Source organism: Brassica napus, chromosome C3 (assembly GCF_020379485.1).
Source record: "Brassica napus cultivar Da-Ae chromosome C3, Da-Ae, whole genome shotgun sequence".
Taxonomy (NCBI): domain Eukaryota; kingdom Viridiplantae; phylum Streptophyta; class Magnoliopsida; order Brassicales; family Brassicaceae; genus Brassica; species Brassica napus.
Genome location: NC_063446.1, coordinates 3,533,105 through 3,547,726, shown reverse-complemented (window position 1 = coordinate 3,547,726; position 14,622 = coordinate 3,533,105). Strand labels below are relative to the sequence as shown.

The 14,622-nt window shown below is 36.9% G+C and overlaps 5 protein-coding genes and 1 non-coding gene across 6 annotated transcripts; 5 read left to right on the top strand and 1 right to left on the bottom strand.

Annotated features, from left to right (window-relative positions):
* The first annotated feature begins 1,637 nt into the window (after nucleotides 1-1,637).
* On the top strand, nucleotides 1,638-3,006 carry LOC106443142 (50S ribosomal protein L27). Its single transcript, XM_013884735.3, has 4 exons — nucleotides 1,638-1,892; nucleotides 2,161-2,270; nucleotides 2,372-2,496; nucleotides 2,575-3,006. Exons 2-4 carry the CDS (start codon nucleotides 2,174-2,176, stop codon nucleotides 2,821-2,823), a joined length of 471 nt encoding a protein of 156 aa, XP_013740189.1. The 5' UTR covers nucleotides 1,638-1,892; nucleotides 2,161-2,173; the 3' UTR covers nucleotides 2,824-3,006.
* Nucleotides 3,007-3,523: 517 nt separating this feature from the next.
* LOC106432734 (40S ribosomal protein S9-1) lies at nucleotides 3,524-5,048 on the top strand. Its single transcript, XM_013873578.3, has 3 exons — nucleotides 3,524-3,662; nucleotides 3,821-4,202; nucleotides 4,706-5,048. The coding sequence occupies exons 1-3, from the start codon at nucleotides 3,635-3,637 to the stop codon at nucleotides 4,887-4,889; spliced, it is 594 nt and encodes a 197-aa protein (XP_013729032.2). The 5' UTR covers nucleotides 3,524-3,634; the 3' UTR covers nucleotides 4,890-5,048.
* A 1,114-nt stretch (nucleotides 5,049-6,162) lies between these two features.
* LOC106443143 lies at nucleotides 6,163-6,831 on the top strand. The gene has a single exon (XM_013884736.3). The coding sequence runs from the start codon at nucleotides 6,224-6,226 to the stop codon at nucleotides 6,572-6,574; it is 351 nt and encodes a 116-aa protein (XP_013740190.3). The 5' UTR covers nucleotides 6,163-6,223; the 3' UTR covers nucleotides 6,575-6,831.
* Nucleotides 6,832-7,208: 377 nt separating this feature from the next.
* Nucleotides 7,209-7,282, bottom strand: TRNAV-CAC. The gene has a single exon. It is a non-coding gene; the product is annotated as a tRNA-Val (tRNA).
* Nucleotides 7,283-7,317: 35 nt separating this feature from the next.
* On the top strand, nucleotides 7,318-10,579 carry LOC106432741 (tyrosyl-DNA phosphodiesterase 1-like). Its single transcript, XM_013873583.3, has 14 exons — nucleotides 7,318-7,569; nucleotides 7,668-7,847; nucleotides 7,936-8,124; nucleotides 8,197-8,343; nucleotides 8,420-8,480; nucleotides 8,558-8,634; nucleotides 8,714-9,070; nucleotides 9,137-9,271; nucleotides 9,342-9,491; nucleotides 9,558-9,661; nucleotides 9,729-9,782; nucleotides 9,868-9,958; nucleotides 10,047-10,269; nucleotides 10,347-10,579. Exons 1-14 carry the CDS (start codon nucleotides 7,555-7,557, stop codon nucleotides 10,412-10,414), a joined length of 1,851 nt encoding a protein of 616 aa, XP_013729037.1. The 5' UTR covers nucleotides 7,318-7,554; the 3' UTR covers nucleotides 10,415-10,579.
* A 2,248-nt stretch (nucleotides 10,580-12,827) lies between these two features.
* On the top strand, nucleotides 12,828-14,419 carry LOC106443145 (transcription factor PRE2). Its single transcript, XM_013884738.3, has 2 exons — nucleotides 12,828-13,335; nucleotides 14,068-14,419. Exons 1-2 carry the CDS (start codon nucleotides 13,207-13,209, stop codon nucleotides 14,221-14,223), a joined length of 285 nt encoding a protein of 94 aa, XP_013740192.1. The 5' UTR covers nucleotides 12,828-13,206; the 3' UTR covers nucleotides 14,224-14,419.
* Nucleotides 14,420-14,622: the final 203 nt, after the last annotated feature.

Here is a 14,622-nt window from a genome sequence, read left to right as displayed (position 1 = left end):
AAACGAATAAAGTCAATTTTACAGGAAATAATAATAAGTATATTTTTCTGGTTGAATAAAAATGTAAGACTTATCTCCAAAATAATTGATGTGACACAGAATTGATTGCAAGGGTTATTAACTTATTATAAGAAACCTGTAGGGCCGGGGCACGGCACGGCCAAGCACGGACCGTAGAAGCGTAGAACCCTTTTTTTTTCTTTTTTTTTTTGCTAATCGAGTATCCTGGCCCCACCGAAGTGGTCCAGACTAGAGACCGAAGTGAGCATGGACGCTGCCAGGACGTCACCATGTGGCTCACCGTGTAACGGTCTTCGGTCTCGGATGCTGCAGCCCACATGTAAATTTTCGCAGTAACCAAAGCTCGAATCCAGAGGCGAACACTCCAGCTGGAGGTCCTATGCCACTAGACCAAAGCATCTTGGTTAGAAACGTAGAACCCTTAGAAAGAAAGCTTGAAATATCAAAATATTTGTATAAAAAGATTTCAAAGCATGTGATGGATCACATGGGATATTGATTACTGTCTAAAAAGGCATATAGATCATGCCAAGTTGTTCAAACACATGCATACATATTTTAACAATATTTACAAGAAGTAAAAGATAGTGATCATCATGTCAACTTGCTCACACATACAGGCCTAAGATATTTACATGACCATTACAAACTGTGGGCAATTTTGGTTTCTTTCCAAAACTTGAGATTTTGAAACGAAACCATTTTTCTGTGTCACAGTGTTGTCAAAGATATTGTTACATTGCACACAATGCATGTTATGATACACGGAATAACAAATGCAAATTTTATCTCAGAGGTAAAACTGGGTTGATAAATCATTCCTCCTAAACGTCACAGGGAAATTTTGGCTACTATGAAAATCGACATTTATTTGGGTCTTAAGAGTTATATAAGTTGTCACGCATAATCATTCCTACAGTCTTAGTGTTAGATTTGTCACTTTGTTTAGAATACTGTAGATACAACTTGTGCTTATCAAAATGATCAATGTCATTGTTTCGAACAACGCATTAGATACGGTTTTTGGCTCTAAGTGTGCAACGACAATGGAAGTGTTTCACCGCACAGTCACTGGTTCATCGACTCTACCCAATAAAATGCATGGACTTACCATAGAGTCGCTTCCCTCTTCAAGCTTGAAAGCAGGGGCTAATAGTGTCGTGAGATCTTTAGCAGTAACTGATGCAAGGAAAGAAATAGATGCCTTAGCTAACCTAGCTGAGAAAGATGTCTTGCAAATTTCATATTCGATTTTTTGTTTTGTTTACTTGGCCACGAAAGAGGTTAGCTCTATTTTCCTGAACCCTACTGGCTCATCACTTCATCCCCTTTGGTTTCTACTGTTGTAGCTTCTCAACAAATTGAGCACTTACCCTTATCAAGGTGAAGACATCTTTTCATGCAAAATGTCTCTTCAAATATCACTAGTTTTACAAAATTTAGCAAAAAAAAAAATCACTAGTTTTACAACAATGATCTAATTAAATACTATGTTTGGATTTAGCTAAGCACACTTGGTGGAAACATGGTTTCAACTCGTCTATCCTTTCCCTCTATCTTTATGCTTTAGAATATTGTATGATGTGTTGCTACTTGCTACTTTCTATTCTTGCTGAACTGTATCAAATTATACAATGTTGTGAAAAAATAAAAAAAAAAATATATAGAGAGCAATTCTTTATTTTTGATCCAAATTAAAGTATAGAGGTGATAGTGTAAAAAATAGGAAACATCAAGGACCCATTGTGCCTAAAGTTGACACTTGCTGACTTGCGAGCAAGGGTTTACAAGTTACGCCATTTTCCTCTCGAGCCGTCGCCGTCTCCGTCTCCGTCTCCGTCGCCATTTTCAACTGTAATCGAAAATTTCCGGTAAGTATCTTCCCTTCTCATTACCCCGCATCCGATTCGATTTCGTCCGGGTTGCAAAAATCCATTAGGAAAATTTCGGATTTGATCGCCAATTCATATAATTAGGGTTTTTGATAGACGGATCGAATCTAATGTGGATTGTATTTGAGTCTGATAAGTTATCTATTCGTTGCACAGAAGATCAATGAGTTTTACTTGATGCATTTTCGAATTTGAAGTGGTAAAAAAAAAGAAAACTCATTAAGCTGCTCTTCTTTGTTAATTGCAGATTCTGAAAAGAAATGAATTTCTTCAACTCAGCAGCATCCTTGTGCAGAAGAGTTAGCTTGAGGGAACTTATCACCGAGGTTCCTGCTTACGGTGGCAGTGGCATTTACGGTAATATATATATATACTTCTATCAGTTTTGTCTTTTGAGTCTGCTTTCGAAATCTCTCTGTGTTTGTTTGATGATCCCTGTCTTGTTTTGGATGTGTAAGATGGTTCTTCAAGTGGGTTGAGTTTGGTCTTTAAGCGTTGGGCTACTAAGAAAACCGCTGGTTCCACCAAGAACGGCCGCGACTCTAAACCCAAGAATCTCGGTGTCAAGAAGTTCGGAGGAGAGGTAACGTTGCAACAATGAGCTCATTACGATGCAGAGAAACAAACTAATCTTTGTCTGTGTGTGTGGGGGGTTTTGTAGAACGTGATACCGGGAAACATAATAGTCCGTCAACGTGGAACTCGGTTTCACCCGGGAGACTATGTGGGGATTGGGAAGGACCATACGCTGTTTGCATTGAAAGAAGGACGAGTCAGGTTCGAGAAGAACAAGATAACTGGACGCAAATGGATCCATGTTGATCCTAAGGGAGGTCATGTTCTTCACCCTATCTACACTAGAGCTGCAGCCACCAAGTCGACTCAGATGGAGACAGCTTCGTCGTCGTGATTCAGCAAATCTGAAGGTGTCTTCCTTTGTTAGATCATACGATCTCTTTGAGTAAAAGATGGTGATGTATTAGAACAGCAACACTCAAATTCAATAACATCTACTGTTTTTGTCTTTAGTCTCTGTCTGGATACTGACCATTGGCTTGTTTATGCAAAGGCATAAGTTCAATTCTTCAGATGATTGTCAATTTTTTTTTTTTTCTGAAGTGGGTTTTTTTATTCAATGCTGAACTCTCTCAACTTCTAAAAAATCTTGCAATTACTAGGACAATGTATTCAATATAATATTGGATGAATGATTTAGAGTTTTATATTTTCACTAAAAAAATCACCAGGAAAAAATTTAAAACATCACAAATCTCTTGAAATCAACTAATTAAAATATTGGGAAATAATGAATTTCAACAAATGATCACACGTCTAAAAACACTGGAATTGAAAGAATATTTTAAAATTCACATATGAATAGCAAATGATTTTTTATTTTAATACAAAACCACTTAAACTCCAGATTGAATATTTTGATATAACTTTTAAATATATGTGAAGTGATATCCTTTGCTACGATTATTGGCAAACAAGTTGATTTACTACTATACATAGTAGTAGTAGATAGATTTCAACAATCAAATTATAATCTGAGCCCATACGATTAAAATAGGCCCATATATTCAATAAAGCCCATTAAAAACCTAAACTTTAGGGTTTTAGACACTCATATAAAGAAGTAGAGTTATCCGTCTCCTTCACTTCTCTCTGGTTGCCCTAGTTTTTCCAAATCGCCGTGTCTCACTAAAGAAGACGAAGCCATGGTGCACGTTTGCTACTACCGCAACTGTAAGTCCCCTCTATCAATCTCTCGTTGAGGATTACTCTAAGCTTTTAATCTAGAATACGTTAAAAAACTATAGCCTATCTTTATTTATGAATCTTAGATGAATAGATCCGTTTCTGAGGTCTCACATTGTTTGATTGAACGTGTGTTGTTTTACTAGATGGGAAAACCTTCAAGGGCCCACGACGTCCTTTCGAGAAGGAGCGTCTCGACTCCGAGCTGAAGCTCGTCGGCGAGTACGGTCTCCGCAACAAGCGTGAGCTCTGGAGAGTCCAGTACTCCCTGAGCCGCATCCGTAACGCCGCGAGGGATCTCCTGACGCTCGACGAGAAGAATCCCAAGAGGATCTTCGAAGGAGAGGCGCTTCTCAGGAAGATGAACAGGTACGGGCTTCTCGACGAGAGCCAGAACAAGCTCGATTACGTCTTGGCGTTGACCGTGGAGAATTTTCTTGAGCGTCGTCTTCAGACTATTGTGTTCAAGTCTGGTATGGCCAAGTCGATTCATCACTCCCGTGTCCTCATCAGGCAGAGGCATATCAGGTATTGGATGTGTTAATTGTATCTGAATTAGTTTAATTTTCTCTGGAACTTATTCTGAACTATATGATGATATGTTTTTTTTATTACAGCTTGGTTGTAGAGCGTTAAACATTGTCTGTTTTGTCTTGATAATACCGCATTTTGTTTCGAGTTACTTATTTTTATGTAGTAACACATTTTTTGTTAGCATTACTATAAACTAGAACATAATCTGAAACGTATACTGAGATATATACTAAAGTATTGTGTATCACAGTTTAATTATGAAACTTGAAGCATTGTGTTTTTGTATTGAAATCTTGTCTTAATTTTATTACTGAATCTTTTGTTTTGGTTTTGTTCATTAGAATGGTTTTACTACGTTGACTTTAATTCTTCTTGTTGAATCATTTTCGTTACAAATCTGTTTTGTTCAGATTTAAAGTTTTTTTTTTTTTTAGTAATGGCATCGTCTTAACAGTGTTACTCATCTTGATTTGTGTTTTGTTTCACTATTTTTATAGGGTTGGAAAGCAATTGGTGAACATTCCATCGTTCATGGTGAGACTTGACTCGCAGAAACACATCGACTTTGCTCTAACCAGTCCCTTTGGTGGTGGTCGTCCAGGAAGAGTGAAGAGAAGGAACGAGAAGTCTGCCTCCAAGAAAGCCTCAGGTGGCGATGCTGACGGTGATGATGAAGAGTAAATCTAACTCTCGCCGGTTTTAGCTATGAAACAGTCTGCGTTTTGATATTTTGTAGTCTGGAACTTCGTTTTCTGAAGGATTTTTTTATGCTTTTTTATTTCTCCTAAAGAGTTTGTCGAACCTTATGCTTATTTACATTAATCACATTATCTTTCAAAAGTTGTCTTATTTCTTGAAATTTTTGTATGCTAATTTCCAAAAAATGAAATTATGATATACGAACGCTATTCGCTTTTTTTTGGCCCATAAGGAATGCTTGCGTTTTGCTACCAAGCGTTTTGCGTTTATTTGAATCTGATTGTATGATTTTTTTTTTTTTTTTAATTAGAGATATCGCAGCTAGTGATTACATTTGAAATGGACAGTGCCAATTGTTTACTAACACTCGATATTTTCTTCACACTCGTGTTATATTCTAAACCACGTGGAAACCATCTCACCATAGTAAACAATTAATACAACTGATTTGTTTGATTACTGCTAGGGACACGTAGATGAAAGGGAAGTATCAGTGACCCTCGACTAGAGTCTAGAGCCAGACGGCAACCAAAATCAATCCCAGTTTTACACGTTCAACACTTTGAGAATCGTCTTTTAGAATTTAATAACATTTGACAAAATCTGCTGCCGATGGATATGACCCTTACCTTTCTATGATCAAATCATTCGACCATTACAACTCTACCAATATTACAGGGGATACTTAGATGGTCAAAATAGTATTCACTGTTAGTATGATTTTTGAACTTTGTTGATTAGTATATTGGTATTTTACTTCACTGATTAGTGTATTCTATTGAATGCTGACGATATATATATATTGCTGCTAATATCAATACTGACAATAAATAAATACCAGGAGTAGCCTACATCTGTACAAAATAACACGATGCTTATAAAATATTGTTGATAAACATAATCTAAAGGAGTGTGTTACAAAAAAAAGACATGATCTAATTATCTAAAGGGAGACTTTGTAGGAATGACGTGGCGACAGTCTTTGGAAGTTAACGAACTAGTTTATGGAAGCTGCCGAATAAAACGGCGCCAGATTGGTCGCTTTCAGATCCGATTTCCTCTTCTTCTTCTACTTCCACACGTCTCACTTCATCGGTCAAACGACACACAGAGAGATCCGGTCCGGTCCCCACCATTTTCTCTAACCGACCGCCTCATATAACTATCCACGTGTCAAAACATGTATGGTTTAAATTTCTCTCATCAATACAGACACGTCAACACTAGCTCAGTATATAAATGAAGAAGCAGGCTCCGCTTCACATGTCTTTCACAGTTGACAATAAATTTCGAATTTCTTATAGTTTTTATAAACGATGAGAGGAGAAGCTGATACTTGGCCAGAGATGGAGGCGGTAGCTAGGAAGATGGCGGAGGAGGTCGAGACAGAGAGCAGTGGATCATCGGAAGCTGAGACGGAGTCTCCAAGATCCGTCGGACGTTGGGGAGCTGCTCCGGTCACGAGGAAGACCGGTAAGGAGCGAGTACATAGCCAGGTTTTGAAGATCAGGGAGGAGGATCTCTGTGTTCTCGTGGAAGACAAAGCCGCGAATGGAAGATTTGTTCAACATCCGCGTCGTCTCAGTTTTGTCCTGATCTCGAGGCCGAATCTTCCTTGTTCGCCTCTTAGTGGAAAAGTGAGATCCGTTAACGCTGTTCAGTTATGATGACTCACAGAGATCAAAACCGATCAAAGAGGTTCAACTTCAGTAGTTCTCTGTATGGATCTAATGATGTAACTGAGCTTATAATATTTATTATTAAATCGTTACTTGAGTTAGTTTTTGATTGTGCATCGTTTTCTTATGATTTCTCTGTTTTTTCTTTCTTTTAACTCCTTTTGTTGGTTTTGTTTTCTTGTCATAGTGTCATGTGTATATAAAACCGTGAATGTATATATGAGCTCGTGAAACTTTATGCTTTACTTTTGTTTTTTACATTTATTTCTCTGTTATGCCTTTATCAATTATGTTCACACATATTACATACCAGAACGTGTTCATGGAATTGGCTGATAAAGCTGGTGATATTATCAAATGGTGATGGTAAGTTCGATCTGGTCTCGTTGATGTTTGTAAACCTGGGCCGTCTCTTCTTCCCCTTGTCACACGTAAAGCTGAAATAGTTGTTAATGCAGTTATATATTACGGGTTAACAAAACGGGCATGGAATGTCCAAGTAGGCCCATAATATCCAAAGCCCAGTAAAAAAAGAAGTTGATGACCTTCTTCCCGCGCTGGCTCTCCCCTAATCAATCTGTTGATGACACATGTAAACGGCTTTTACATGATGTAAAAAAAATGTCTGAGCCCGGGTTCGAACCGGGGACCTCTAGTGTGTGAGACTAGCGTGATAACCGACTACACCACCCAGACTTTTATGATAGCTATACTCTTAAGTTACTCATAGGTATTATTGCTGATGCGTTGGTGGTGAGATTGTTGCCGCCGGCGTAGAAAATCGTTACTTACCGTTACGTTAGATCATAACTTTCTTCTTTTAATCGCTTTGTCATGAATTTGGGGCCAACTTAGCAAAGATAGAGGGAGGTTTTATTGGGTTCCCCAAAACGCTGCGTTTTGCTTCTTCTTCCTCGTTACGATTCACTGCAAAAACCAAACTCAGACACTCGTCGAAGCCTTCTACAATGACTCTCTCTCAGGTACTCGAATCAAAGCCCTAATCCCCACTCTCTCTAGTCTCTTCCAATTGCCCAAAACTGAAACATCTCTTTCTCTTGATTCTGCATCTGTTATACAGGTAGCGTATCTGATTCCGCTCAAACCAGACCTAAAGGAAGACAATTCATCCCCGAGGATAACCTTATCCGAAGGCCAGAACACCATCGGACGCCTCAACGTTTCAACCACCGATAAGCGTCTCAGCCGCAAGCACATCACCATCACAACTTCCACCTCCGGCTCAGCCTCCTTATCCGTGGTATATAATAAAATCACAAACCCTAACCTTTTTTATAGCCAATTCGCTTCTTCGTAATCAAAGTTTGTATCTTTTCTCTATTGGGTAGGAAGGAACGAACCCTGTGGTTGTTAGATCTTCCGGAGAGAGGAAGAAAGTAAATCCACGTGGAGAGGTTTCGTTAGTTAACGATGATCTTATCGAATTGATCCCTGGTCATCATTTCTTCAAGCTAGTGTTGTTGCCACGAGAGAGTGAGAGAGGAAGTCATGAAAGAGCTGCTAAGAAAGCTCGAAAGGTTGCTTACTTAACTAAAGAATGGATCTTTATTTGTTGTAGGCTTTGTTTTGATCTGATGAACTTGTTATAGGAAGGAGATGGTAGTGATGACGTGGAGGCGATTCGACGTTTTTGTCCAGCTAGTGAGAAGCTGCATTCAACGTTTCGGCTTTTGAGTGTTGATGGTTTGCCTGATTGGGCTAACACTTCTTGTGTTTCGATTAATGATGTCGTTGAGGTTAGTCTTAACAGTAGTTTAATTGTTTTTTTGTTCAGATGGTTTTGACTAAAGAGAAGAGACTTGTTAATGACAGGGAGACGTTGTTGCTGCAATTTTATCGAATTATATGGTGGATCTAGACTGGTTGTTGTCAGGTGAGTTTTTTTCTCGTAGTTTTAATTGTTTTGTTTAGACGATGTTAACTTATTAACTTGGATCACTGTATTGGTAGCTTGCCCGAAACTGGTGAACATTCCTCAGGTTATGGTTATTCATGGAGAAGGTGATGCTAGGCAAGAGTACATTCAGGTTTGTTTATGACTGTTTACTGATTACTTCTAAACGATGTTAATGTTAATCTCCAGTCTCTTTTTTTTTTGTTGAACAGAGGAAGAAGCCAGCTAATTGGATTCTTCATAAGCCTCGTTTACCTATTTCGTTTGGGACACATCACTCCAAGGCTATCTTCCTTGTCTATCCTCGAGGAGTGAGAGTTGTGGTACACACAGCGAATCTGATCCACGTTGATTGGAACAACAAAAGCCAAGGCTTGTGGATGCAAGATTTCCCTTTTAAAGATGATGATGATGATAAAGATTCAACTAAAAGTTGCGGATTCGAAGATGATCTTGTCGATTACCTCGCTGTTCTTAAGTGGCCTGAGTTTACTGCAAGCTTGCCTGGTCTTGGTAATGTCAAGATCAATGCAGCCTTCTTCAGAAAGTTTGATTATTCCAATGCTACGGTACCTTCCATCTCTCTACAATTGATTTGTATACTTACTGTATACTAAGATATAATAGATTTTCAGGTTAGACTAGTTGCATCAGTCCCTGGGTACCACACTGGTTCCAACATGAGAAAATGGGGACACATGAAGCTAAGGACGATTCTTCAAGAATGCGTTTTTGATAGGGAGTTCCGCAGATCCCCATTAGTTTATCAGGTAATGTTCCATTTCTCTACCAAGTTCCTTTTCTATTTTTTAGTTGTATTGCTTAAAGGGATTGTTGCAGTTTTCTTCACTCGGTTCTTTGGACGAGAAGTGGTTGGCTGAGTTTGGAGCTTCTTTGTCTTCTGGTATAACAGAGGACAGAACTCCTCTCGGTCATGGGGATCCTTTGATTATATGGCCTACAGTAGAAGACGTCAGGTGTTCTTTAGAGGTAATCTTTAAGAATACATTATATATATCTTATGGCCCTTTATTCTAAACTGTGAATTTTGAAAAGGGTTATGCTGCTGGCAATGCAATTCCGAGCCCATTGAAGAATGTGGAGAAACCATTCTTGAAAAAGTATTGGGCAAAATGGAAAGCTGATCATAGTGCTCGCAGGTAGATTAAAAAACCAAATCTTTTATGATTACTACTCAGTTTTGATCCTTTTTTTTAATGTTTTCAGTCGTGCAATGCCACATATAAAGACATTCACGCGTTACAGCGACCAGAAGCTTGCGTAATGTTCATAAAGTCTCAATCTTTTTAGTTAATAGAAAAGTGTGTGCATGTAGTGATCAGTGTTCTTGTTTTGCTTTCCATAGATGGTTCTTGCTAACCTCATCGAATCTTAGCAAAGCGGCCTGGGGAGCACTTCAGAAGAACAACTCTCAGTTGATGATCCGTTCCTATGAGGTAAACCCCTGGTGTTTTCCCCGTAACTAAGTCTTGATCTTTTACGTAAACACTAACCAAGTTCCATTGCCTGGTGTGACATTGTTAGTTGGGAGTCTTGTTCTTACCATCTCCAGTGAAAACACAAGGTTGTAGCTTTTCATGCACCGACAACAACTCGAGTACTAAGAAGGTAAAACAAGAGACGAAAGGTGAGGTGGAGAAGAGGAGTAAGCTAGTGACGATGACATGGCAAGGAAACAGAGATTCGCCTGAGATAATCTCACTCCCAGTTCCTTATCAACTACCTCCTAAGCCATACTCATCTGAAGGTTTTCTCGCTTCCATTCTCCAACATAGTTCAGTTCTTTGATTCCTAACGTTTTTATTGGCACTGTTATTTTTTCAGATGTTCCATGGTCATGGGACCGAGGGTACTCGAAGAAGGATGTGTATGGACAAGTCTGGCCAAGATAGTTGTCTTTTTAGCTAATTATGTTATGACTTGAAACTGTGAGAGTGGGGCTTTGTAGGTTTTACTACCATGACGTTTTAGAATTAAGCATGCAAAAAAAAAAAAAAAAATCAACGTTTTACTTTTTTTTCTTAAACAAAACATTAAATATATTCTTACTAAAATAACATGATTAACCTAAAGTGATAGAAATTGGAGACATATAGTATTTTTTTTTTTTGATAAGCTTGGTGTTGGTGTGGTCCAGTATTTCATTTTATTATGACAGAAGTGTGTCGTTGGTTTAGAAGAAACCTACGATTTAAATTCTTGACATAAAATTACAATGTAAGAAAGATGAATTTTTGGTGGTACATATTCGATGGACATCTAGAATACAAACAGACGAAGACAAGCATTCACAATCAATGTCTTCATTTCCAAGAACACCCGTCCCTCCCCTTTGATGATTTTGCCTATATCATTCTGTATCTAACAAAAAGTTACGACAAAAAAGATTGCTATAATTAAAAGAGTAAATACATAAGTCAGTTACTGTTTGACATTGTAAATTAGTCCTCGAATCTTGATAAATAGTAATCATAAATTATTTATTTGATTAAGAACATTATCTTTCTTCTATGTCCTAACCATTCTAAAACTTGCCATGTCAGTATCCAAAAGTTTAGATCGATTAATTTGTTCAGTGCCTTGACTTAGGATAGAATTGCATCAGAAGTTTGAATAACTTGATCCAGTGCCTTGAGCATTAGGATATCAGTAATGTCTAGAGAAATGATGTAGAATCACCGAATATATAATTAAAGTTCGTTAGTTATGTTATGGTTTTCATAATCAGAGCATATATATGCATATCTATTATGAACTATACTAGTAAATTAGTGATGCCTTAATTATGGGATTTTTTTTTCTGTTGTTTTTCAAATAATTTTGAAACAAAGGAACCAAACAAAAAATCCACTGCGTAAGTTGTGGATATTTGGTGAGAGTCGTCTTCTCGTGAGACCATCCACTCTCCTTTTGGTCTACTGAGATGTTGAACTGTACAGTAGTTACCTACTTCGCATGTAAATATTCCGAAAGAACATAACATTTTTTTTTGTAATTTATAACCAACGACATCCCTATATTTATTATGTTGAATTTGTAGCACTACAAACTTCTTGAACAAAAGAGTCAAAAGTGTTTGTTGTAAGAGAGAGAGAGAGAGAGAGAGAGAGAGAGAGAGAGAGAGAGAGAGAGAGAGTCAAAAGTGCTAAAAACATAGAGATTTTGATGTTGTTATCTCGCTACAATGAGAAGAAAAGATAAAAGAAATAAACAAAAAGTGTCATGTGGTAGGAGGGGCGTGAAGGAGGGGGATGCTCCCTGATTAGAGGGGAGAAAGAGTGTCATGTCATCACATGGGAGGTTAAAACTTGTTTTTGTTTGCAACAAAATTAACTTCAAAAGTATTTAAAACATAAATAGTCCCACCTTTGTGTGCTCATCAACAAACATTTTTCATTAATGTCCAATTCATCACACCATCTCCTTGTTTTCTAGATATATAGCATGCATCTACTCATCATCATCATCTTTCATTCACATCGTTGGCATATCATCACCATCACCATGAGCAGTGGCGGATGGAGGAATGTAAATAGGTGGGGGCACATATATAAAATATTTTTCAGTTGGAAGCATTTCATAGACACCATAAGAATTACTGAAGAAAATTTTAAAATGAGATGGGGGCACGTGAACCCATACCCTTGGCCGTACGTCCGCCCCTGACCATGAGTAGATGCATGTTGGCATATCATTCACATCTTAGAAAACTTTCGAAGTAAATGGGTTCGGTGTCGTGACGAAATTTCATCGAAGGATACACTATCTATGGAGCTATAGACACACGTGATAGAGTTTGGACTAAGAATAGCCCCTCTCTACTCCCTAGTGGTTAGGCTATAGATGTTGTACGGTCATCTCAAATGACCTTAGGTGAAGTCATTGTTTTTATTTACCCATATCTATAACTGATTCACAAAATCTTCTTGGTTTTACGCATCATCGATCGAATATATAATTGATTCTCTCCCTACATATAAGACAAGCTTTACGCTAGTAATAATATATCAAAATCAAGTGATGATATCTCAAAGCTCTTTGTTTCATTGGTTGTAAACGGAAATCAAGTCCCACTGTAAATATTTTTTTTATGTGCTTATAACAGATTTCAATTTAGATTTTAATTTACAAAAATATGAAATTATTCCGGTTTCTGGATATTGTGGTAGTTTCACGTTTAGAGTTTAGTCCTTGAAATTACTGATACGTTCTCATATTACCAAGAGAGTAATTCAACTAATTTTTTCGCTCTTTAGTCTTTAGCAAAAAAAAAAAATCTCAAGTATGGTTCTGAGTTCTGACTATCGTTATTTTAGTTATTTTGTTTTTGATATACGACAAATCGTTTAATATAGTTTAATAATACACATATATACGTACATCACAATCTGATAAATTGCAAATCACGTGTATTGTATCCAAGTCCCCAATTCTAAACCACTGCTCTCTCTTATGCACTTGTCTACGCATATCGAACATCCCTATTTAAGTTTTACGTATTACTCTCTCTCTCTCTCTCTAGATGTGGTCCTCGCCCTCTATATAACACCATTATTTCTTCTTCTTTTTCTCCCTTTCTGTCGACAAACACAAGCCATTCTACTTATTCCTAACCCAAGCGAGAGAGTGTTTTCTTAGATACATATACATGCAAATTCTTTTAAGTTAAACATACCACATAAATATGTCGTCTAGCAGAAGGTCGAGACAAGCAAGCTCGTCATCAAGGATTAACGATGATCAGATCACTGAACTTATTTCAAAGCTCCGACAATCTATTCCAGAGATTCGCCAGAACCGTCGTTCCAACACGGTAAAATCTTCTTATACAATTACTATATATAGTATATACATCTATATTCGTAAGTTTGAATTTTATATATTATAAAATTTACTTACTTATGTTCTTAAACTCGCGTATACAACCAGTTTGAACAATGCATTATAGTCTTATAGTAATTGCATCTGGGAGATTGCAATATGGAGTTTCTTAAAGACTTTTGACCTTCTACCGAACTTTGAGGAGAGGGGAACATATTTCCCCTAACTTCAGCATTAAGCTAATTATAATTAATTATTTTATTTATAATATTGATTAATTACATTGAATGTGAGACGACTATTTTGCTTCACGGACTATCAATTTCTCAATACATTTATGTACATCACCGACTTATTCTTTTCATATTATATATTTAGATATCTTAGTTTATATAACAAGAAAAGGACGAACTTTAGAAAGAACTGTACATGCCGCTTCTATAAATGGAAACATCTTTTCCTTTTGGTACACGTCACTACTTATATTTGCCCTCAATGTAAAAAATGTGTTGTTTTGTTTGAATTTGAGAAGTTATGAGCATTATCTTAAGCTTTATTTTTTTTTTATAACAATGCATCATATATGTCTATATGCTATAGCAAATTAGCAATGATCTCGATCTTGTTTTACATTAAGACACACTATTACCTCATATTCAGACTTGTTTTGGACATATATAATTTGAGTTCTGACTATAAAATGTTAATTATTTGAAATATATAGGTATCAGCGTCGAAGGTGTTACAAGAGACTTGCAATTACATAAGAAACTTGAACAAAGAAGCCGATGATCTCAGTGATCGATTGTCTCAGCTTCTGGAGACCATTGATCCTAATAGCCCACAAGCAGCCGTTATTAGGAGTTTGATTAATGAATAGCTAAGATATATGTACTTTATATATCATTTTACAATATCGTTGCGAGGTCTATCTATCAGGGTTTCTGCTTAATTATCTGTTATATGTTTTATATATTAGTTACAAGTCTAGCTAGCTAGGGTTCTTATTGGACCCTCTTCTGGTTTTAAATCATGCATGCAACTTAAGCTTTATAAATATAATAAGTTACATTTCAGCTTTAATCCTTTTATATATATAATATGATGTGAGACTTATGAGTTCATTTGTAAAACATATTTATATACAGATGAAATATATAATGGACAAATGGGAACAAAACATGACCTACAATTTCGGTAAATTACACTTAAAAAGGGGGATCAATCACACTATATTTTTTTATAACTATACCTTTTATAATAGCAAAAATATTCATAT